Source organism: Aspergillus ruber (assembly GCF_000600275.1).
Source record: "Aspergillus ruber CBS 135680 unplaced genomic scaffold scaffold00002, whole genome shotgun sequence".
Classification (NCBI taxonomy): Eukaryota; Fungi; Ascomycota; class Eurotiomycetes; order Eurotiales; family Aspergillaceae; genus Aspergillus; species Aspergillus ruber.
This window is the reverse complement of record NW_024467298.1, coordinates 168,593-189,434: the sequence shown is the minus strand read 5'-3', so window position 1 is coordinate 189,434 and position 20,842 is coordinate 168,593. Positions and strand designations below refer to the sequence as shown.

Sequence of the window (20,842 nt, the reverse complement as noted above, 5' to 3'; positions counted from 1 at the left end):
AGCCTGATTCCCTAAAGAGTCTTGTCATGGGCTGCCGTCCATCGCGCAAATTAAGATTCGGACAAAACCAGGCGGCCCCGACTTTCATTGTGTTTCCACCATCGTTTCGTTAGATCTTCGTCCGACATATTCAATGCTCCTCGGGCCTCTTTGCTGAGAGCATATCAGTCTTTTTTTTTTTTTTTTTTTTTTTTTTTTTTTCGGCGTCGCGTCATGGCCGCAAAGCGCAAGGCGTCGGCCTTGAACACGACAGTCGACGATGAGCCCGTCGACCCGTCCGATGAGCTTGCTTTTTACTGTTTAGGTGGAGGAAATGAAGTCGGCCGGTCATGTCATATTATCCAATATAAAGGGAAGACGGTAATGGTATGTGGCAATGAACCTTCAAGGTCCAGTGAGCTTAGGAAGACTGACTGGTTGGTACAGCTTGATTCAGGAATGCATCCCGCGAAAGAAGGCTTCTCCTCACTGCCGTTCTTCGACGAGTTTGACCTGAGTACAGTTGATATTCTCCTGATTAGCCAGTACGTGGAATATACCCTTCCCCTTCCCAAGACCTTGGCGCACAATCATACTGGATTGTCACGAGAAGCGACAAGGACAACAAGATCTCCGGTCATTAGTGGAGGAGTGCTATACCTCAGTGATACAGGCTCTATGTCTCCGCATGTACATCAGAAACACAATAATAGACTGTTCCTGCGTCATCCTGTTTCCTGTTTTGTATCGGTATTATTGCATGCGCATTATGAGCCAGAGGACGCATTCGTAATGATGGCTAATCTGTGTTGGTCTATAGTTTCCACGTTGACCACTCGTCCGCCCTCCCCTATGTTCTCAGCAAGACCAACTTCAAAGGCCGTGTTTTCATGACACACGCCACCAAGGCCATCTACAAATGGCTCATCCAGGACAATGTCCGTGTGAGCAACACGGCATCATCGTCGGATCAGCGCACAACTCTATACACCGAGCACGACCATCTGTCTACCCTTCCGTTGATTGAAACAATAGACTTTAATACGACGCATACGATTAATAGCATCCGCATCACTCCTTTTCCCGCTGGACACGTTCTCGGTGCTGCCATGTTCTTGGTTTCGATTGCTGGTTTGAATATCCTGTTCACAGGAGACTACTCGCGGGAAGAGGATCGCCATCTTATCCCGGCTGAAGTGCCCAAGGGTATCAAGATTGATGTCCTTATTACTGAATCGACCTTTGGCATTTCTTCGAATCCACCGCGCCTGGAGCGTGAAGCAGCCCTCATGAAGTCGATCACAGGAGTTTTGAACCGTGGTGGCAGAGTTCTCATGCCGGTATTCGCGCTGGGTCGCGCACAAGAGCTACTACTGATTCTTGACGAATACTGGGAGACACACCCTGAACTTCAAAAGATCCCCATTTACTATATTGGTAACATGGCCCGAAGATGTATGGTGGTCTACCAAACATATATCGGTGCCATGAACGACAACATCAAACGCCTCTTCCGTCAACGTATGGCGGAAGCAGAAGCCGCTGGCGACAAGAGCATCAGCGCTGGTCCTTGGGATTTCAAGTTTGTCAGAAGTCTTCGGAGTCTCGAACGGTTTGATGACTTGGGGGGGTGCGTGATGCTTGCTTCGCCTGGTATGCTGCAAACAGGAACGAGCAGAGAACTGCTAGAACGATGGGCTCCGAATGAGCGCAACGGAGTCGTCATGACCGGTTACAGCGTTGAGGGAACAATGGCCAAGAACTTGCTTAATGAACCCGAGCAGATTCCGGCTGTCATGTCGAGGACTGCGGCTAGTGCAGCACGGAGGGGAGTGACTAATGGTGGTGGTGACGAAGAGCAGAAAGTTATGATCCAGAGAAGGTGTACCGTAGATGAAGTCAGTTTTGCAGCTCACGTTGATGGTGTTGAGAATCGCAACTTCATCGAGGAGGTTGCTGCGCCTGTTGTGGTAAGTAGCCTGGACACAGCTGTACAACTGTTCTGAGACGATAACTGACTCGTTGCAGATCCTTGTCCACGGAGAAAAGCATCAGATGATGCGTCTCAAATCCAAACTTCTCAGTCTTAACGCCGACAAAACCGTCAAAGTAAAGGTCTACACTCCAGCAAACTGCGAAGAAGTCCGCATTCCTTTCAAAAAGGACAAGATCGCAAAGGTCGTCGGCAAACTCGCACAGGTTGCACCTCCTTCAGAGCAAGACGATGGTCATCTCATGGCCGGTGTCCTCGTGCAGAACGGATTCAACCTGTCATTAATGGCACCTGATGACCTCCGAGAGTACGCGGGTCTGACAACCACGACGATCAATTGCAAGCAGCATATCACCCTGAGCTCCGCAAGTATGGACTTGATCAAGTGGGCTCTTGAGGGAACATTCGGAGCCATTGAGGAGATCAGCGATACTTCCAAAGCCGAAGTCAAGAAGGAGAAGGTGGATGGAGAAGAGCAGAAATCCAAAGAAGAGGCTGCAGACGAGGAAATCCCGATGGAGAATACACAAACATACTTGGTTATGGACTGTGTGATCATCCGGTACAACGCTCGTACTCGTGAGGTTGAATTAGAATGGGAGGGCAACATGATGAACGACGGTGTTGCAGACGCAGTCATGGCTGTCCTGCTCACGGTAGAAAGCAGCCCTGCGTCTGTGAAACGTACGTCAACTTATCCTCAAACGAATGAAATCGGCTACTGACAATCACAGAATCCGCCAAACACAAACACCATCACCACCACGACGAAGACATCGACCTCCCCAACCCCCACTCCAACCCTGGCCCTGAAGAACGCTTCACCCGCCTCCTAATGATGCTAGAAGCTCAATTTGGCTCCGACATCTCCCCCATCGAAACGCCCCGCCTTCCAACCGAAGTCACAAACACATATCTAAAGAAAGAGCCCGAAACCGAAACCGCCATTCCAGAAATCAAACAAGAAGACCAAGAAGAAAAAGAAACAGCAACTCAGGACTCAGACCGCCTCGCAGATCTCGAAGCAGCCGAGCTCGCTCGTCTGCAGGCTCTGGGTATCCCTGTTCCTGGGATCGAGATTAAGGCTGATAAACATATTGCCAGGGTTTGGCTTGAGGATTTGGAGGTTGAATGTGCGAATGCCGTGATGAGGGATCGGGTGAGGGTTGTTGTTGAACGGGCTGTGGAGACTGTTGCAAATATGTGGACGGAGGGGCCTCTGGCGGCGGGACTGGCAAATGGGTCTAAGACTAAGATGGAAGAGAGTATGAAGATGGGAGTTGAGGCTAAGGCTTAATTTTTCGGTTGTTTTTGTTTTGTATGATAACCATTTCCGGGGATAGATACCCAGTTATAACAATTTAGTCGGGTTTGGATTAAAAATTCTCATTATCTCAGGCAAAGCTAGTAATATCCTGATCCTAATTGATTCCCCTGAAAACATCTTCGACAACTCTCACTGTAGTATCAATGATAAAGTCAACCTCTTCCTTGGACACATTGTAAGGCGGCGCCAGAAGAACATGATCTCCTTGGACCCCATCCACCGTTCCTCCTCCAGCATATAGCGAGATGTTGTATCCCGGAGACAGCCCTGTTTCTAAGACCCGCGCTGCGATACACATTGCTGGGTCGAAGGGCTCCTTTGTAGTTTTGTCCTTGACAAACTCGATCTGTTCATGTCAGTGGTTGTAGCCATAGTAATAGGGTACTTGAGAACGTACACCCCAGAACAACCCCTTCCCTCTGATATCGCCCACATTTGGATGCCCACTGACTCTCTGCTTCAGTCCTCTTTCCAGATAAGCACCCATATCCCTTACGTTCTCAAGTAAATTCTCCTCTTGAATAACCCTCTGCACGGCCAACGCCGCCGCACACGCAATCGGGTGCCCCTGGTACGTCTGTACATGGCGAAAGGCCCCAGTCCCCTTGTCCAGGGCCTGTACAATACGGTCTCCAATCAATACTCCCGCGACGGGAGCATAGCCACCACCAAGACCCTTGGCGATTGTTTGGATATCTGGCACCACGTCTTCTTGCTCCCATGCGTGTAGAGTGCCACAGCGACCCATGCCGCTCATGACTTCATCAAGAATAAGGAGCGTGTCGTAGCGCTCGCAGACAGATTTCATGGCTTTAAAATAGCCTGGGAGTGCAGGAACACAGCCGAGGGACTGTATACAGCTGTTAGAATTATTGTCTCCCTGCATACGAGAGGGTGTACTGGTACGTACCGCACCAACGACCGGCTCTGCAATAAACGCGCACACAGTATCCGGCCCAACACGCTGAAACTCTGCATCTAGCTCTGCCGCTAGACGAGTGACGTAGTCCTCGTCCGATTCACCTTCATTCTTCCCGCGGTAGGCGAAGCATGGAGAGACGTGGGAGATATTCTGCGCCAGGAGAGGTTCAAATGGCTCGCGTCTGAGGAAGTTACCTCCTGCTCCTAGGGCACCAAGTGTAATTCCGTGGTAGGATGGACGCCGGGAAATGAATCGTGTACGTTGGGGCTGCGGTGTGGGTAGCTCGAGGTAGTATTGGCGGGATAGTTTTAGGGCTGCTTCTACCGCTTCGGAACCTTTTCGATGTCAACTCACGTACCACTAAGAAAGGAGAGGGAATAAAAACCAGAACTGGCAACATAGAGCTTTGAGAGCTTTCCACCGGTTGAGTCAACAAGCAACCTAGCCAGATCTTCCGAAGCCTTTGTTCCAAAGAAAGCCGAATGGCAATATGACAACTCATTCATTTGTTTAATCAAGGCCCTTTGGACTTTCTCATTGCCATGACCCAAGCAAGAAACGGCAGCACCACCGGTAGAGTCAAGCACTTTCTGACCATCTTCGAGGAAGATGTAGCTTCCTTTTCCGCCGATGGCTTTCTTGGGGATGAAGCGGGTATCTCGATGGAGGACGGCGCTAGTCAAGGAAACCACTGCTCAGCTGTTAGTGGTTGATCTAAGCCTTGTCATGGAATCGAGTTTACTAGTTTGAGTCATGGTTGCACGGCAAGTTTGTTTGAGATAAGTAACCAATCACCAGAGTAGCAATCGATATGCTCAGTCTTGGATTCTGACCAAACCATGATCAAACTGGACGGCACTTCAGTCCTCTTATAACTACACCATCTGTGTCCCCGACTTACACCCGTTATCTAAGTGCTTCGATTTATATTTGCGGGGTAAAGCGGAGTCAGAAATGCCGATGCATGCTCGGTATCCCGATGTCAAAACTCCCGAGTCTAGCACTGGCTGATGGCGCCGTGATATCGCCGATGGACGATGTGAAGCATGTGTTTCTGACAATAGTTAATGACCGATTGGTTGTTAAGCGTCGATATGGATTGATGACCTCGGAGTTGATGGGTTGCCGAAGTGAGTCACTAGTTGGGCTTCAGTAGATGTATACTGCTTTAAGCATAGTCCAGAATATATCCCTGCGTCGGAGCAGTAAGATGATTTTAGTTATTCCAAGCCCAAAGCATTAGTGAGAAATTTAAGGCCAGAAACCGAGACAGTAGATATTTTTCTGGATAATCTGGGTTTGATTATATAGTTCTAGTATGGCCATCGCTAAACCCCAAATAGGAAAGGCCACAGCTGCCAAGCCAAGTCCTCCGCAAAACCTCCGCAGGCAACACTACCGCCAACTACACCACTTCTCCAACACAACCCACACCTCTCACCAACTGAACAACAGAGGTCTCTTGTAGTAAAAAAAAAAAAAATACCATGTCGCGACAAGCACAGGTCGAAGAAGTTTACGACTCCGACCCCGAAGAGGTCGCTCCCTCTTCCGACGATGAGCTACCTCCCCCCCTCACAGATCAATCCATCCTCTCTGGTGCTGGTGTTCCCCCACCTGGAGGCTCTGCTTCGATCCCAATGAGACCCGCCCCCGAGCCGCAGCGCGAAATCCCTAGACACTACCAGTGCTTGTACCCGGTTTACTTCGACAAGACCCGGTCGCGGGCAGAAGGCCGCAAGGTTGGAGTTGAATTGGCGGTTGAGAACCCGTTGGCGAGAGATATTGTGGATGCTGCGCAGATGTTGGGGCTACAGGTGGGATTTGAGCCAGAGAAGTTACACCCTAAGGATTGGGCGAATCCGGGACGGGTGCGGGTGTTGTTGAAGAATGAGGGTGGGAAGTTGGCGAATCCCAAGATTAAGAACAGTATGTTTCTATGTCATTCTTGTTGATGGTTTGTTGCTAATTATTCAGAACACCACCTCTATATCCTCGTTGCGCAATATCTCAAAGCCAATCCCACCACCGAGCAATCACCTTACCGCTTGAGAATCAGAGGTCTCCCCACTCCCGAGAAACTCCCCGCTGCTCCCCAAGCCCCCAGAGGTTGGAAAATCGGCAAGATCCTCCCCATACACTCCCCCGCTTACAGTGGTGGCGGCGTTAGCGACAATCCTCTCAAGGACGCTATGGCAGAGATGCAAAACCTGCAGGGTATGCCTGGGATGCCACAAATTCCAGGAATGCCGGACATGTCGGCAATGATGGGCGGCGAGCCGTCGTCCGCAGGCGGTGGCGAGAAGAAGAAGAAGGATAAAAAGAAGGGCAAGGCATGAGGGTTGATCATGATATCTTTCCATAGGTTGTTTTTGTCTTATTGCATTGTACAGGCGAAAGGCGTTTGTTTTTCCAATGATAGAGGGCATGCTGTTCTCGATGCCGATGGAATGAAAATGATTGGGAACCTGGAAACAGGTCCGACGTGCTTATCGTTGAGCCACCACAGATCTGTTGCTTTATCTTTACCTCCATTACACCACTGATTAAGAGGTGTCTGTAGCTAGCTTGCTCAAGCAAACGGTGAATGACTGCGTCTCGTCTAAGATTTCTCCGTTCAGAACCCTTCTTCCTGTACCTCATTCATTCCACTACTAACTATTAAGCAAACCACCCATTTACCTCCATCTTCTCATACTATTATGGTCTTCAACGGTGTGCTGATAATGGCACAACAGAAGTTAGGAGTCAGCTCCATAAGTGTCCGGTTTACCCAGACGCCTGAGACTGGATGAGTGCGAAACTGCAGAAGCAACCGTGCTTCCACAGCGTACGGCTTCGTTACTAAGCTCTCGGTCTCAATGAGATGGCCACCGAGTATGTTCAGGTGAACAAGAAGTATGGACAAAGATGAGGTCAAAGATACCTCAGAAATACTATGGTGGCGGTGTCCATCTTTCATCGAAAAAACTTGCGCCTCGCAGACTTTAAACGGATACAAAGCACATGAAAGGCTCCGCCAGACACCAATATCTGTTATCAACGAAGGCAGAATTGAAATTGCAGTCTGGATACGACAGGCCCTATGCCTGCTTAATTCATCTCCACAGTCGCAGGGAAGTGGGTTCACAAAAGAGACATCTATGCTGGAGAAGAATAAGCGAACTTCCATACCTGCTACAGTCGGCATAGCCGCGCCGTATCTGGTAGCTCTCGGCTCCAACCAAAGAACGTGCCAGTCGCTCCAGAACGCTTAGTGTCTATATGCCCACCTGGCGGCAAACAGCCCAGGGATTCAAACCGGATCTACTGCCGGAACTCCTACCTCTCCACAACATCAACAAGGAAATGAACTATGGTCGTGCTGCGTGTGCGTATTTTGAGCGCCATGAGCAGCAAAATGTCGACCAAGCTATCCCGTCTTCGCCTCGGTATTACTACTGACGGCAGCCTACGAGAGAGCGATGACTCGACGAAATATTCCATCAGGAATTTGCCCGAATCACAGTGCCTTTACACCATCTAACACATCTTATAACAATGCTGAGATGCATGACGGATGCTGCTGCCTTTGACACGATAAAAGCCTAAGCACTTATAACAGATCTAGAGTACCAGAACAGGCTGACTAGTGCAATGCACTAATCCCACCCCCCTTCTGCGGCAAAGCAGCGAATGGAAGCGGGTGACCCCGGATACATAGCCGAATAGCACAAAGGTATACTCGGCTGAACACCTGCGATTCTCCAGAGCCCTAGATACTCGTGATGGTCGATTTTTCGGCTGCGTCAAACGAGCAGCAAGAGGCTGCCAGCCCTTCAATGTTGGTTTTGCTTATCTTGAAACACAAAATAACTTCACAGTTAGCTTCCGAATGGTCGAGTGGCGCTGGTGAGTGGAACATGGAGTCCCGTGCAGAGGTAGGGGGCCACGCAGATGTTAATAAACCTCAAGAAATGAAAGGACGTCCAACAAGACATGTCATTGCCTATATCTTTGCCAGCCACAAGGCCAAACTAAACACTGCATCAGAAGATGTTGTTCAACAAAGAAAGCCCGAAGTGGGTGTAGTTTGTCGACACTTCCGATATAGAGCTGCGCCATAGTGGTTTCATTGCAAGCGTGAAGCTCTTCTGGCTCTATTGAAATGTTCCTTGACACCTGGAAGGAGATCCAAAGCAGAGTATGTGATTATGTCTAATAGGAGAGATCGAAGCTGTATTTCATGGCAATAAATAGAAACTGTGTATTGAAACACTAGCCCAGATGCATATACAGTTACATATACGTAGTTTAAGCAATACAATATGCACCACAATGTCACTCCATGCATTGCTGTCAACGAACATGAAGTATGTTATACCCTCACACTTATTGGCCAAACCCCGATACGATAAGATCCCCGGGCGGAGCCAAGATCAGTCATCCAGTCCCCAACTCGGCAATTCGGGGGGTACACTACGACCATGCCATCAGTCCAGCAATTCTCTTGCCGCACGTCTTGCCATTCCTAGACTGAATTATCGCGTTGCGCATGCGCTTCAATATCTCTAATGCGCAGTCTAGAAATCACCAGGCCAACGGAGTACGGATACGGTCTTGTCGATGGAGTGAACCGACCCCCGCCACGGTGACCGAGGTTACTGCATGGTAGCGAAGACACCATGGACCAAAGCCCGACAGACAGTTATGTCGATTCCGGGATTTGGAATCGAGACCCAAAACCATTTCAGGATTCCACATCGACTACGAGCAAAAGTAGAGGAGGTGCATCGACAAGTGGTCGACAGATCACGCGCAATCGCGCCAGTTATAGCTGCCACAGTTGTCGGCGGCGGAAGGTGAAATGTGATAAGGTACGTGAGGCCTTCTGGGTTGGGGTTATACGTGTGTCGCATACTGACTTGTTCAGGTCCATCCAGTATGCGGGAATTGTGCGAAGAACGGAAACGAATGCGTATACGATGCCGCGCCACAGAGAGACACCGGATCGCGCTCGAGACAAGCAAAAGGTGGTGGACAAGGAGTCAAACGGAGGAGGGAGACATCGCGGCCATTTGAGGAGGACGTTGATGAAATACAATCCATTTACGGCGATTTACGGCAGGCTAGGTCGCCTGAACAAAAGCCTGGTTCGCAAGCGATTGAGGCGCGACTCGCCAACCTTACGTCGATGATTGAACGCCTGAGCAAGTCCAACCAGCCGCTCGATTCTACGGAAAGACAACTTTTAGCGGAGGATATCAATCTGGAGACTGCCCCGGGGCATACTGGACAAAGTAGCGGACAGGCGAAGCCGACTATGGCTTCTCGTCCTGCTAGCCCGCGTCGCGTGACTGATTCGAGCAATGATGAATTTCCGATTCCCTCTGGGCATGCGACAGATCTGGTCGATCCTGTGGGTAGCTTGAACCTGGGCCATCTGAGTCTCGAGGATGGAGGGAAATCGAGATACGTCGGCACCACTTATTGGGCTTATATATCGCAGGAAATCACCGACCTCAATCAGTTGCTAAGAGACCAGAACCGCTCACATGCGATTTCTGCCAACAACAGCTGGACCGACGAACCAATGGCGGATTCAACAGCCAAGACGCCAGGAGATACATGGAAGGCATCTGACGGGTCTAGCGGACCGAGTGACCGATTATCGAGCGGAAACACGCCCCAGAAGCTGTTTATTTCTCCTGGAGAATCTCCAGATGTGAAGGAGAGATTAGTGGAGCCGGAAATGCTCGAGCGCATGCCAACCAAGCGACAGAGTCATATCTTATACAAAGGGTTTATGTCGGGTGTACATGCTATTAGTCCGGTTATTCATCCGCCTACGATTTTGAAGTTATACAATGCTTTTTGGGATTGGTACGATTATAGCAGTTACTCTGGAGAGCCATGTCCAGATCCTTCGTTTGTTCCGTTATTATATGCCATTTGGTATGGTGGTTCAGTCACCGTGTCGATGCGGACTCTCCAGGCTGAGTTCAATGTTAACTCTCGATCCGCGCTTTCAAAAACATTCAACGAAGAGGTGACGCGGTGGCTGACTAAAATATCATTCCCACGAAGTACATCATTACAAGGCCTGGCAGCATATCTATTGGTTCAGACCATTCTTTCCAAAGAGGAAGAACCCTTAACCAGCAGTCTTTTTATTAGCCTTGCCATGCGTGTCGCGCAAACTATGGGCTTACATCGGGATCCAGCAAAATTTGGCATCGAGCCCTGTGAAGCCGAATATCGCCGTCGGTTATGGTGGCATATCGTGCACATGGACGGCGTCGTCGCGATGTCCAGTGGATTGCCGCCACTGGTTAGTGATGAGAATTACTGGGATGTACGGGACCCCAGTGAGCTTAAAGATACACTCCTAGGCACACCCGAGGCAGAGCAATACGAGCAGCTTGTGTCTGCCAATATGCGGCTACGAGACAATCCAGATGAGCCGACAATTTGTGGCGGGCCATCTTTGGTGAATGTCTATTATTTGTCTGCTAGGGGGAAATATGTTATGGCGCGTACGTATCCATTCTTATAAGATCATCTATAAAGGCTAATTTTGGATTAGGGGCTGTTCGCCGGATATTAAAGATCCAGCTCGGAACCAAACCAGTAATGAGACGGGACATGGAAGATCTCAGATCCATACTCCTCGACCTGCAACTTCAACTAAACTCGATCGTGAATAGAATTCCAGACGTTATGAGTCTGGAGACGGCCTCTGTATCTGACGATTCACCGTCTTATTCCTCACGATCTCCGGTTGAAGTAAGGACCACTGATACAGAGCTTCCAGGTGAAGGGCCCAATCGTTGTCCGGAGCAATACCATTCTCCTGTTCTTGTTGCTTTTCACAAGTGGGCAAGGATATTACTGTCCTTATTCATTGATAAGGTTAGTCATCTTTACAGAGGGTGGCTCTGAAAAATGGGCTGACAAATAAGGCATTCTGCGTCGCATACCAACCATTTCTCAAAAACGCCAAAAGCCGTATCTGGCCATCCGCACGACAGAGGTATGCACTTACTCGACCGCACCCTAATTAATTCAAATTAGTCTAACGAAACAGCGCCCTCCGCCACTGTCACGGCTTTATGGAAAAGTTCATCTCCCTCGCCAGCGACCCCGACTTCCAACCTTTTCAATGGAGCTGGCCCGGCAACCACCAACCCATGCACGCAACAATGATCATGCTCATCGACCTTTACGAACGTCCACACAGCCAAGAAGCCTTTAAATCCCGCGCTCTCATAGATCAAATCTTCTCACTCTCCGGACCTGACGGTGGCGTTGTCGGTGGTGAAGATGGCGTCTCGACACAACGACCCTTGAAGGACGGAGGCCGCGAAGCATGGGATATGATTCGACGTCTGCGCCAGAAAGCATGGCAGAAGGCTGGTCTTAACCCGCAACGGCTCTGGACTGAACACGCACAGATTCAAGCAGGTGTTGTTCCTGGGCCGGATGAGTACTCGTGTTTCGCGGATTCGAGACAAGTGCCGGTGGACCGACAGTTATCGGACTTCTCGAAGACGTTCCACAATATGACAAGGAATCATATGCTTCCAAACCCTGTGTCGAGCGTTAGACCTAGTCCGCTGCGTTACCAGCTTCCTCCACCGATACCGAGTTCTCTTCCGGCTACGCCACAGTTTCCTCATTCCCCGGGTGCTGCACCACTACCACCTCCTACCCGTTCTCTCGATGCGACTTTAGCCGGATCCACTGTGTCATCGCCGGAGAGTCTCCCGCCACTAAGTACTATCTCTTACACACCACCGCAACAACCGCAATTACAACCCCAACCTCAACCTCAACCCCCCACCGGGGTAACAACCACCACACCACCACCAAGCGGCTTCTCCTTCATAAACACCCTCCCCTTCTCCCCAAGCGCACAATCAATATCTATGCCCACCGCAGTCCCCACACCCCCGTCAATGGTCGATCCGAACCTGAACAATTTCGACTGGGATCAGTGGGATGCAGTGTTTGGGCAGCATTTGCCTGTTGCGGATGAGTTGATGGAGTTGGATCCGGTTGTGGGGTTTGAGTTTGCGGATATGGGGGGTGCGGGTGCGGGTGGAAACGGGGGTGGGTTTTGATTGATACCTTGTTTTGCAATTTTATTTGTTGTATATAGGTGTATGAATATGTTCATGTATATAACCTCAAATCAGTCTTACTAATATCATTATGAAAGAAGAAAGTTTTATCTATTAGGCAGAGAGCAAGACGTAACAATTCATGAGGCGTGACTGGCAGGATACGAAAAGATGCGATATAGCTAAATAAACAAAATATCCAGGAGGGCGAGCGGTAGGAAGACTCAGACAGGACTACAGCAAGGTCCATATATCCGTATCTTGGTCCCTTGTCCCATCTCACTTTTATTAGGTCGTTTCGCATTTTCCTCATCAAGGTTAAACTTGATTGACCAAGTTTAGACCTTGACCTCCTCGAGACCGTGCTTCCAGAGGGTGGCGTAAGGGGTGACACCGTCCTCGCGGAAATCGATCAGGACGTGCCTGTAGATGTTAGTGGAGTTGTCCAGTCGGGATAGTGTGAATTGAACATACATAGCATCACCGTCCATGGCCTTGCCCATGAGAATGTCGTAGTTGTCGTAGTTACCGAGGATCTTCTTAACAGCGGCGGGAGCACCAGCCTTGAACTCATCGATCTTCTCCTTAGGGGCACCCTTCTCGGTGAGCTTGGTGAGGACCTTCTTCATGTAGACTTGAAACTTTGTTAGTAAAATAACTCCTTATCACGCGTAGGTAGCCACGGCGAACTCACTCTTGAGGTGCTGCTTGAAGGCGTCCTTGGAAGGCTTCATGCCCTCCTCGGCCTTGAGCCAGACGAGCTGGAACTGGTCCTCAATGTCGTGGACCATGACGGCCTCACCCTCACCACCATCGTCGTTGGCCTCCTCAGCAGAGGGGTTGGCGCCCTCGAGCTGGAAGTCCTCGTTCTTGCTCTTGAGGTACTTCTTGCAGTCGCACTCCCAGAGGACGGGGCCAGACTCCTGGATCTTGAAGGTGTCGGCGAGGAGTTCGTCTCCGGAGATGAGGTCCTATCGATGAATTCGTGTTAGAGATATGTTCGTTGATATGCTCATTGGAATATTGGAGAAACGGTTTTTTTATTATTTTTTTTTTCTTGCCCCTCCGTGAGAAACGTGGGGTCAGACACAACATACCGTGTAGATAAGCATTTTGACGGGATGAAGAGAATTAAGTGCCTAAAACGACGACGACAACAAGAAGACCGGAAGAGAAGATATGAAGAGAATAAGCGGGCTGGAAAAAGAAAAAGGAAGAGAAAAAGAGAAAAGAAAAACCATACAGAAGAGGGGAATTTGAAGTTTTAGTGGCGCCTCCAAAAGCGGTATAGCGGAATTTATTTTTTCGGGGGCGCACTAGTCTGTTTTGGAAAGATCGGGACTGTCAGCAATTAATACAAGCACATAGTTAGGTTTATTTCAAGTGTGTTCCGAAGTTGAGGGTGTAGAATATATAACCACTGGCTCTGCAAATACGGAGACACCTGCATGCCTCTTGTAACTGCAACATCTGATGTTGTTTGCCTGAAGACTTAGGCCACTCTGAAAAGGAGACCATCGGTAACATACGGTGTGTTACACTGTAACTTTCCTGAAATCCACATGTCCTGGCATCAATACCCGTCCTGTACCGTACTGTACCACGCCGATTAGATAAGCCGATCGGCTTCGACGACTTCTTGTGGTGCCACCGCTTTGGGATGGTTCCTGACACTACTACGGAATACTGACTTTCTTCTACTCTTCATCTTCAACTTCTAATCATTCTTCTTTTCATCTCTTTTGTCCTTATCATTCCTTTCCTTAATCTGAAAAACTCGTGCTGGCATTACAATCTACGGCTTTTTCCCGGTGTTCGGAAGCTGCGGCTCATACCTGTTACTGCCGCTATTCCCCTGATCGTATCCGCCTGAAATACCTCACTTCTTACTCATTTCCTAATATATTGCGCTCATTCTCCTAATATACACTTTTGGTCGCCGGGATACCTAATCACACTTCTTTCGACCACTACTATTCGACTTTACCTCTCCCGTGTATACGTGCCGTCGACATTCGCGCCCGAAGATCCTAGGTCATCCGCTTCTTCACTCGCCGATTTCTATGCGCTGATTCTTTTTATTCGACTCTCGCACCGTCGCATGCTCGTCTTTTAAAATGGCGTCCAATACTTCGGTCGTTTTCGACCTTCCGCCTCTTCCTTCGTATACCTTGACCCCTCGCGAACCTCTCCTTGCTCCGATCTCCGATAACATACTCTCGTTGATTCTGCCGATCGTCGCCTATTGGGGTCTATCAATGGTTTATCACCTCATCGATGTCTACGATCTTTTCCCGCAGTACCGTCTACACACGCCCGCAGAGGTCCTCAAGCGAAACCATGTCACGCGCTGGCACGTGGTTCGAGATGTCGTCCTCCAACAGGTCGTTCAAACAATTGCAGGTTATGCAGTGAGCTATTTCGATGAGCAGGAGTGTGTTGGAAAGGAGGAATACGATGTCGCTGTCTGGGCTCAACGCATCCGCATTGTCCAGAGGGTGCTGCCTGGTTTCTTGGCTCTGTTTGGAATTGACGCATTGGGACTGGCCAAGAATCTGTCCCGGAGCGGCCATACGATGCTTGCCGGAGCTCTGTCGGGTGGAAAATACCCTGGAATGACGCAGTCGATTATCCTCGAGTCTGGCGTGGAAGCCATTGCTCCAGCTTTCACTGAATGGGAGATGACCTTGGCTAGTTTCGTCTTTTGGTACTTTGTTCCGTTTGTGCAATTCGTCTGGGCTATCAGCGTCGTGGATACTTGGCAATACTTCTGGCATCGCGCTATGCATTTGAACCGCTGGCTATATGGTAAGCACTGCAATTGTCCGTGTTATGAGTGATCGGTTCTAACTGTCTCTAGTCAAATTCCATTCGCGCCACCATCGCCTTTATGTCCCGTATGCTTTTGGTGCTTTGTACAATCATCCAGTCGAAGGGTTCCTCCTTGATACAGCCGGTACGGGTGTGGGATTTTTGACCGCCCGGATGACCACCCGTCAAAGCATGTGGTTCTTCACGATGTCTACAATTAAAACCGTCGATGACCATTGCGGCTACGAGTTCCCTTGGGACCCCCTTCAGAAGATCACGTCCAACAACGCCGCCTACCACGACATCCACCACCAAAGCTGGGGTATCAAGAACAACTTCTCTCAACCATTCTTCATTTTCTGGGATCGAATGTTGGGTACCAAGTGGGAGGGCGATGTCAAAAACCGCTACGAACGGTCCCGGGAGAGCGCTCAGAAAAAGGTGGAGCAAGATGCAGCCGCCGCAGCTACCGCTATCAAGGAGCGCAGCGAAGGTGCAGTAGTCTCGGGAGAGCCAACTGACTCGAATGCTCGAACGCGCCTTCGCAGAAAGACCTTGTCCACCAGCGTTGAAGATCTCAAGGGTGTAACCCATGGTGTGGCCAGCAGTGTCCTCCAGGCCTAGGTTTCTTCTTCCATCATTGCATAACAATGGGAGTTTGTATCAGAAGGCTTGCATATTGCATTCTCTTTTGCCTCGCCTACTTGAGTATCCTCGGGGTTGCAGGACTTCTCCGGGAGATGGCGGTTGTTTTGCTTGTCTATATTTTATTCGCCTCGCTGTATTAATACTTTGGGCTGTTTGGCCCTGTACAACGTGTAATTGCTTGTTTTGGATGTGCGTTGATTGCAACGAAATTGGAATTAACGACTGTTAATGCATAATAATATATGTTTATTAATGCTTATTTATCTATTGGTTCTATTGAAAATACTGAAGACCATCAGACCCCATTTCTATTACCATTCATAAAATCTTTCGACGAGCTATCTCATCATCGCTTACGAAAAGACTCCACGTCGTAACCGGACGACCTGATTCTTTGGCATCCTCACCTTCAGATGTTTCCTGGCTGTACTCAGATTCAGAATAGCATGTCTCTTTCCCAATCAAATCTCGATAATCCATGGCCAGAATACCCGCGTCTGGGCCATCGCTCATATCTGGTCCTTCGAGCTCTATGGCTTCTATTTTTCTGGCCAAAGAATCAAGAGGACTTTTTTCGTAATTCACTACCTGGTCCCAGTCAAGCATGTCGCGGGACGGGATGGTGCCAGCTAGGGTCTGTTTTGCGTTGGAAGAATGTTTCTTGGGTGATAACAGACTGATGGGTGATACTGCAGTCGTATCACTAAGAAAAGGATCGGTTGATACCAGAGTCTCGTCCATATCTTCGTCTGGGGTTTCTTTGTATAGCGAGACGTTCTCTTCCGTCTCATCAGCCTCCGTGTTGGGTGCCTTGTCTTCTTCTGATTCGAGTCGCAAAGTACTTTGCTCAAAGCACTCCCTCTGCAATTTCGGATCCAGATGAACAAGGATAGACGCCGTGCTCGATTCCTTCGGTCTGCTTTCAACCTGCTCATACGAATGACGATCCCGTCTCTTCCTCGCGGCAACTTTCCTCGCCTCCTTAAAATCAATTGCCAACTGCCCGCTCTCATGCAACACCCTAAACGCCTCCCCATGACACTCAATACACCCCTCGATAAACCTCAACAACCTAGGTGACCTGGATTTCCTCCTCGTCCTCGTCCGACTCAAAATCGCAATCCGCAGATTCCGCAGGAACAACGGCTCCCCCACTATCCGCGCAAGCATACATGCCTCACATTTATTATAATGCTCCCCCGGCGCACCAATCGGCGCCTCACCATCATCCTCTGGCGATTTTTCTCCCCAAAGCCGTCGAATAGATTGGATCGAGCGAAGCAGTTTTATCTCGAACATCTCCAGACACTCAGCCCTACGATCCATCTTCTCCAACCGCCGCGTAACCTCCGCCTTGACCAAGTGAAATAAATGCCCGACAACATACGCATTTAGCCCACTATGCGAAGCACACAGCTCCGCCTCCCGACCGATATACTTCGGTATCATCTGCACCAGTTTATTCCGGCGGAGCGCGGGTGGGAGGAATTTGATTTCTTCTTTGAGGCGTTCGTTTGGGAGGATCTGGGCGGGTGTGGGCCGTGATATTTGGTAGACTGGTGGGTTCTCGAAGAGGAGAGTGCGTGTTAGGGCAAGGAGTTCGGTAGCCGTTAGGTCGGTTGTTGTTAGGGGGTAGCGGTGTTTGATGCGGCGGATTACTGCTTTCTCCATGGCGTGTCGGTTGTTCTGGTTGTATGGATATGACCTTCCGGGGTATAGATGCTCGTAATAGTTCGCAAGTTGAGATGGACTTTAAATCAATATAAGCACTGCTACTTTGCAGTTTAGCGTTAATGGAACATGAAGAGCAATCCAATATGGCGATGGACATCATGACGACTAGGAAAATCAGTCTCCGTATATAGAGAGAGAAGCCAAAGAGCTCTATGCGCATAATGGTCCTTTGTCCTTTTGTCTGAGATGCCTTTTGTCTTGAATATCTTGGTTTTCTCATTAGGGCTTTGTTCTTCTGGCTAGCTGACAATGGCTTTGTGGAGACCAAGGATTTGTATGTCTTAGGAGGTTTATATCTGTACGATGATATGGTAATCATACTTCGTTTCTGAATCCAGTTAAAATCCCATTAAAGCTAGATACATCTGCCATTTTTTATTGACAAATAGATGTCCATCTATCCGTTGTAAGTCAAACATCGCAAAAGACATAACCTGGTTTCCAATATGACAAACTTTTCTTTCCCCTTGTAAGCTTCTTTCCCTCCCCTTTATTTCAATATCCAGAATTTCCAACAAAAGCGAAAAGCAAAACTCCAAAACATTATATCCAATCCAATCATGTTCATCCACTAATCCAAAAAATCCTCCGCAAACTCCTCGAAATAATCCACATCATCACTCTCCGCACCAGGCAACTCATCATCTGAGAAATAACTCTCCTGCGGTTCCGGATACGTCACATTTTCATTCGGTCTCGCCGTAATATCCTCCGCATACAGCTGCGGGCACGCCTCGAGCAACTCCTTCGCGCCGTCGATTTCGTCCCACAGATATTCGTCTTCGGGATGCATGATGCGGAATGGCAAGGATGGACCGAAAATTCCATTTCGGTCTTCTTTTGCGCTGGGGATAGGCATGTTCGGACGGGGGTACCGGACAAAAACGACCTGCGACCAACCATACCGCTGCTTACAGCTGAAATCGCCATACGCAAGAACCATCAAATTCGGCAGTCCATCCGGACTAAACGCCCATTCGACAAAGTTAAGCAACTCCATCATGTTGACCAGTTTTTTCATCCGTCGGTCCTGGTCCAGTGACATCCGCAGTGCGAGGTGAACTTTGAAGGTGTGTTCCGAGGGCATGCGGCGTTTGGGGCGGCGGAGGGACAGGGGAACGCATTTTTTGGGGAGACCGGCGATTTTGAGCTTGTGGAGGAGGTTGCGGGGGGTGTGATAGGGGCCTGTCATGCGGAGGTGGAGGAGTCTGAGGGTTTGGGAGGTTTGGGTTTTGTCGATGCGGGTGCGCTGGGGTTGTTACCTATGTGGTGTAAGAGGTTGGGTGGATGGGAGGGGGCTTACCAGGTCGCGAGGAATGATGTTTATGCCCAGAGCTTCGAGGCGGAGATTATCGAAGACTTGGTAGAGACGGTGTCTCCAGAAGAACGGACAATCGCGATTCTGACCCATAGCCAGCTTGTCATGATAGTGGTATGCTAGGCGCTTCAGAGTAGGTGCATGCTTGAGAATAGCCCACGGGGTACGCTCAGAAGACTGCACGAGAAAGTCCATTGCACGAACATACAGCTGTTCAAGACCACGAAAGGCTTCGAGAAACTTAGGAACACCCAGACTAACCATTCTAGAATCGGACATGCTCTTGTCTTGGTTCGGGGGAGTGGTTTCTTCGTAGTCGCACTCGAAAGCTTTCAGGTTGATGCCTCTAGAAGTGTACCGCAGAGCTCTGAGGAGATTGAGCACGCAGCGACAGTTCTGTAGCTTCAACTTGCGGATCTGGCTGAAGTCAAATGTCGGGTAGAAGACTGAGTACGCCAGCTTGAACGACACGTTTACAAGACTTATAGTATGTAGTGCATCAAACTGGACGTACAGGTCCTCAGGCACAGTTGAGAAAAGACCAGTCGACTGCAGACAGTACTCCGACGTGCGAGGAGCCAGAGTGTAGCGACCCTCAAATCCAACTTCCAGCGATTCGAGGTGGCGGCAGTTAGTTTCAATGATATCGTAGAGTATATAGCTGTCGATAAAATCGGCCTGTTTCCAAGAGAGATGGCGTAGATTTCGAAGGTACATCAATCCTTCCAGGCCGTCTGTGTACGTGTAGCCAGGGTACACTCTAATGGATAGAGAGGTGAGTTGGCGCTGACGGCGCGCGAGGTAACCGTGTGCGCTGAAGATTCCTTTGGGAAGACAGCAGCCAAGGTGCCAACTAATGGATCAGGATCTATTTTTCTGTTCAATAGTTGAGGTGACATACCTGAAGCCCTGCAGAGTGTTATGCGGCAAACGAGTGAGCACACGCTGCACATTGCGATACAAGTTCATGAATTCTGTATACTCGGTCATGCGGCGCCTTTCCAGACTCATCTCGTCGATGTCCATTCCCCATAGCGTAGCGATGTTCGCATGGTTGTGCAAGGGGGCCTCGATTGTCAGATGTCTGATCCAGCTGTACACACCGCATGACTGCAGGCTGGGAGTGTCGTCTGTCAAGGCAGGTTGCAGAAAGCGAGATTCATGGAGGTCATGGTGCCTTTCGTGCAGGGTAATGAGGGTGAAGTCCCTGTATAGCTCTGGCTGCACTGAATCGTGAAGGTATTTCGACACCAGGGAGAGTTGGAATAGGTCACGTTTGGAGAGCTTTGCTGTTAGTATTGTAATTTTTCCAGATCCTTTTTTTATTGGGGCGTACCTTTTCTATTATGCTGATAAGCATCTCCCCCGGAAGAAGCTCCAACATGGTAGCTCTCTACAAATGCAGCTGCAGTCAATTGGTCATGAGTCTGGGAAGATAAAACTGAGAAAGCACGTAGACGATGGAGGAGTTAAAGAAAAAAGAGAGAACAAGATGCTGGGTTTATATACATGTTCTTTTCTGAATAAAACAAATTAAACTATAGAGTATATTCACTGCTTTGAGTATTCACTGGTTGCCCTAGATATGATCGCTGTTTGCTGTCATTTCATGCAGGTCCTTGAATTCCTCAACAATGCCTTTGCAAATCTAGATGCGCATGGTGTACCATATACAAGCAAGAGCTTTCAACTACGAGACAAATTCAGAATTCCATGTGGATATCAGCTCAATACACTTCCTTCATGCGCAACACAGATTTCTCGCTGCATGAGGTTTTCGCCAACAAGTTTCGATTTATCGAAGGGTTTCACTAAGACAAGAGGAAGTACGACCTTACCACGGCTTATTCTTTACGGCTACTAGCCCATTCGTTTAGCCGTGGGGTTGCGACTCCAAACATGGATCCCATTAGGATGTCGCCGTCAGAGTGTGTATGACGAGACGAGACTTGAACCCTTTACAAGGCAGCCTTTGTTCAATGCCTTGAGACTCACCACGAAAGCACTG

At 49.2% G+C, this 20,842-nt stretch overlaps 7 protein-coding genes across 7 annotated transcripts; 3 read left to right on the top strand and 4 right to left on the bottom strand.

Annotated features, from left to right (window-relative positions):
- Positions 1-204: 204 nt before the first annotated feature.
- Positions 205-3,370, top strand: ysh1 (cleavage polyadenylation factor subunit YSH1). The gene is made up of 5 exons (XM_040780728.1): positions 205-366; positions 427-524; positions 800-1,949; positions 2,008-2,656; positions 2,707-3,370. The coding sequence occupies exons 1-5, from the start codon at positions 214-216 to the stop codon at positions 3,267-3,269; spliced, it is 2,613 nt and encodes an 870-aa protein (XP_040642519.1). The 5' UTR covers positions 205-213; the 3' UTR covers positions 3,270-3,370.
- EURHEDRAFT_540452 (aminotransferase, class III) lies at positions 3,332-4,976 on the bottom strand (the record flags this gene model as incomplete). The annotated part of the gene is made up of 5 exons (XM_040787372.1): positions 3,332-3,645; positions 3,697-4,149; positions 4,210-4,556; positions 4,580-4,912; positions 4,964-4,976. 5 exons carry the CDS (start codon positions 4,974-4,976, stop codon positions 3,394-3,396), a joined length of 1,398 nt encoding a protein of 465 aa, XP_040642518.1. The 3' UTR covers positions 3,332-3,393.
- Positions 4,977-5,708: 732 nt separating this feature from the next.
- Positions 5,709-12,323, top strand: EURHEDRAFT_512155 (putative C6 transcription factor; the record flags this gene model as incomplete). Its single annotated transcript, XM_040786039.1, has 7 exons — positions 5,709-6,150; positions 6,199-6,516; positions 8,938-9,077; positions 9,134-10,736; positions 10,787-11,112; positions 11,163-11,233; positions 11,288-12,323. The coding sequence occupies 7 exons, from the start codon at positions 5,709-5,711 to the stop codon at positions 12,321-12,323; spliced, it is 3,936 nt and encodes a 1,311-aa protein (XP_040642517.1).
- Positions 12,324-12,469: 146 nt separating this feature from the next.
- Positions 12,470-13,609, bottom strand: EURHEDRAFT_408036 (translationally-controlled tumor protein). The gene is made up of 4 exons (XM_040780727.1): positions 13,421-13,609; positions 13,018-13,294; positions 12,798-12,957; positions 12,470-12,746 (listed from the first exon to the last, which is right to left on the bottom strand). The coding sequence occupies exons 1-4, from the start codon at positions 13,433-13,435 to the stop codon at positions 12,662-12,664; spliced, it is 537 nt and encodes a 178-aa protein (XP_040642516.1). The 5' UTR covers positions 13,436-13,609; the 3' UTR covers positions 12,470-12,661.
- An 831-nt stretch (positions 13,610-14,440) lies between these two features.
- sur2 (sphingosine hydroxylase) lies at positions 14,441-15,758 on the top strand (the record flags this gene model as incomplete). The annotated part of the gene is made up of 2 exons (XM_040779903.1): positions 14,441-15,131; positions 15,184-15,758. The coding sequence occupies 2 exons, from the start codon at positions 14,441-14,443 to the stop codon at positions 15,756-15,758; spliced, it is 1,266 nt and encodes a 421-aa protein (XP_040642515.1).
- A 342-nt stretch (positions 15,759-16,100) lies between these two features.
- On the bottom strand, positions 16,101-17,549 carry EURHEDRAFT_520055 (uncharacterized protein; the record flags this gene model as incomplete). The annotated part of the gene is made up of 1 exon (XM_040786807.1): positions 16,101-17,549. Exon 1 carries the CDS (start codon positions 17,451-17,453, stop codon positions 16,101-16,103), a length of 1,353 nt encoding a protein of 450 aa, XP_040642514.1. The 5' UTR covers positions 17,454-17,549.
- Positions 17,550-18,087: 538 nt separating this feature from the next.
- EURHEDRAFT_520054 (uncharacterized protein) lies at positions 18,088-20,218 on the bottom strand (the record flags this gene model as incomplete). Its single annotated transcript, XM_040786806.1, has 4 exons — positions 18,088-18,765; positions 18,820-19,687; positions 19,736-20,118; positions 20,171-20,218. 4 exons carry the CDS (start codon positions 20,216-20,218, stop codon positions 18,088-18,090), a joined length of 1,977 nt encoding a protein of 658 aa, XP_040642513.1.
- Between the last annotated feature and the right edge of the window lie 624 nt (positions 20,219-20,842).

Bases quoted from the DNA above. Each gene is read 5' to 3' on its own strand.
- EURHEDRAFT_408036 (XM_040780727.1), bottom strand. The intron at 12,958-13,017 runs GTGAGTTCGCCG...CAAAGTTTCAAG, and splicing joins CTTCAAGCAGCACCTCAAGA to TCTACATGAAGAAGGTCCTC. The intron at 12,747-12,797 runs GTATGTTCAATT...TAACATCTACAG, and splicing joins GCCATGGACGGTGATGCTAT to GCACGTCCTGATCGATTTCC.
- ysh1 (XM_040780728.1), top strand. From the start codon at position 214: ATGGCCGCAAAGCGCAAGGCGTCGGCCTTGAACACGACAGTCGACGAT. The intron at 367-426 runs GTATGTGGCAAT...TGGTTGGTACAG, and splicing joins ATAAAGGGAAGACGGTAATG to CTTGATTCAGGAATGCATCC. The intron at 2,657-2,706 runs GTACGTCAACTT...TGACAATCACAG, and splicing joins CAGCCCTGCGTCTGTGAAAC to AATCCGCCAAACACAAACAC.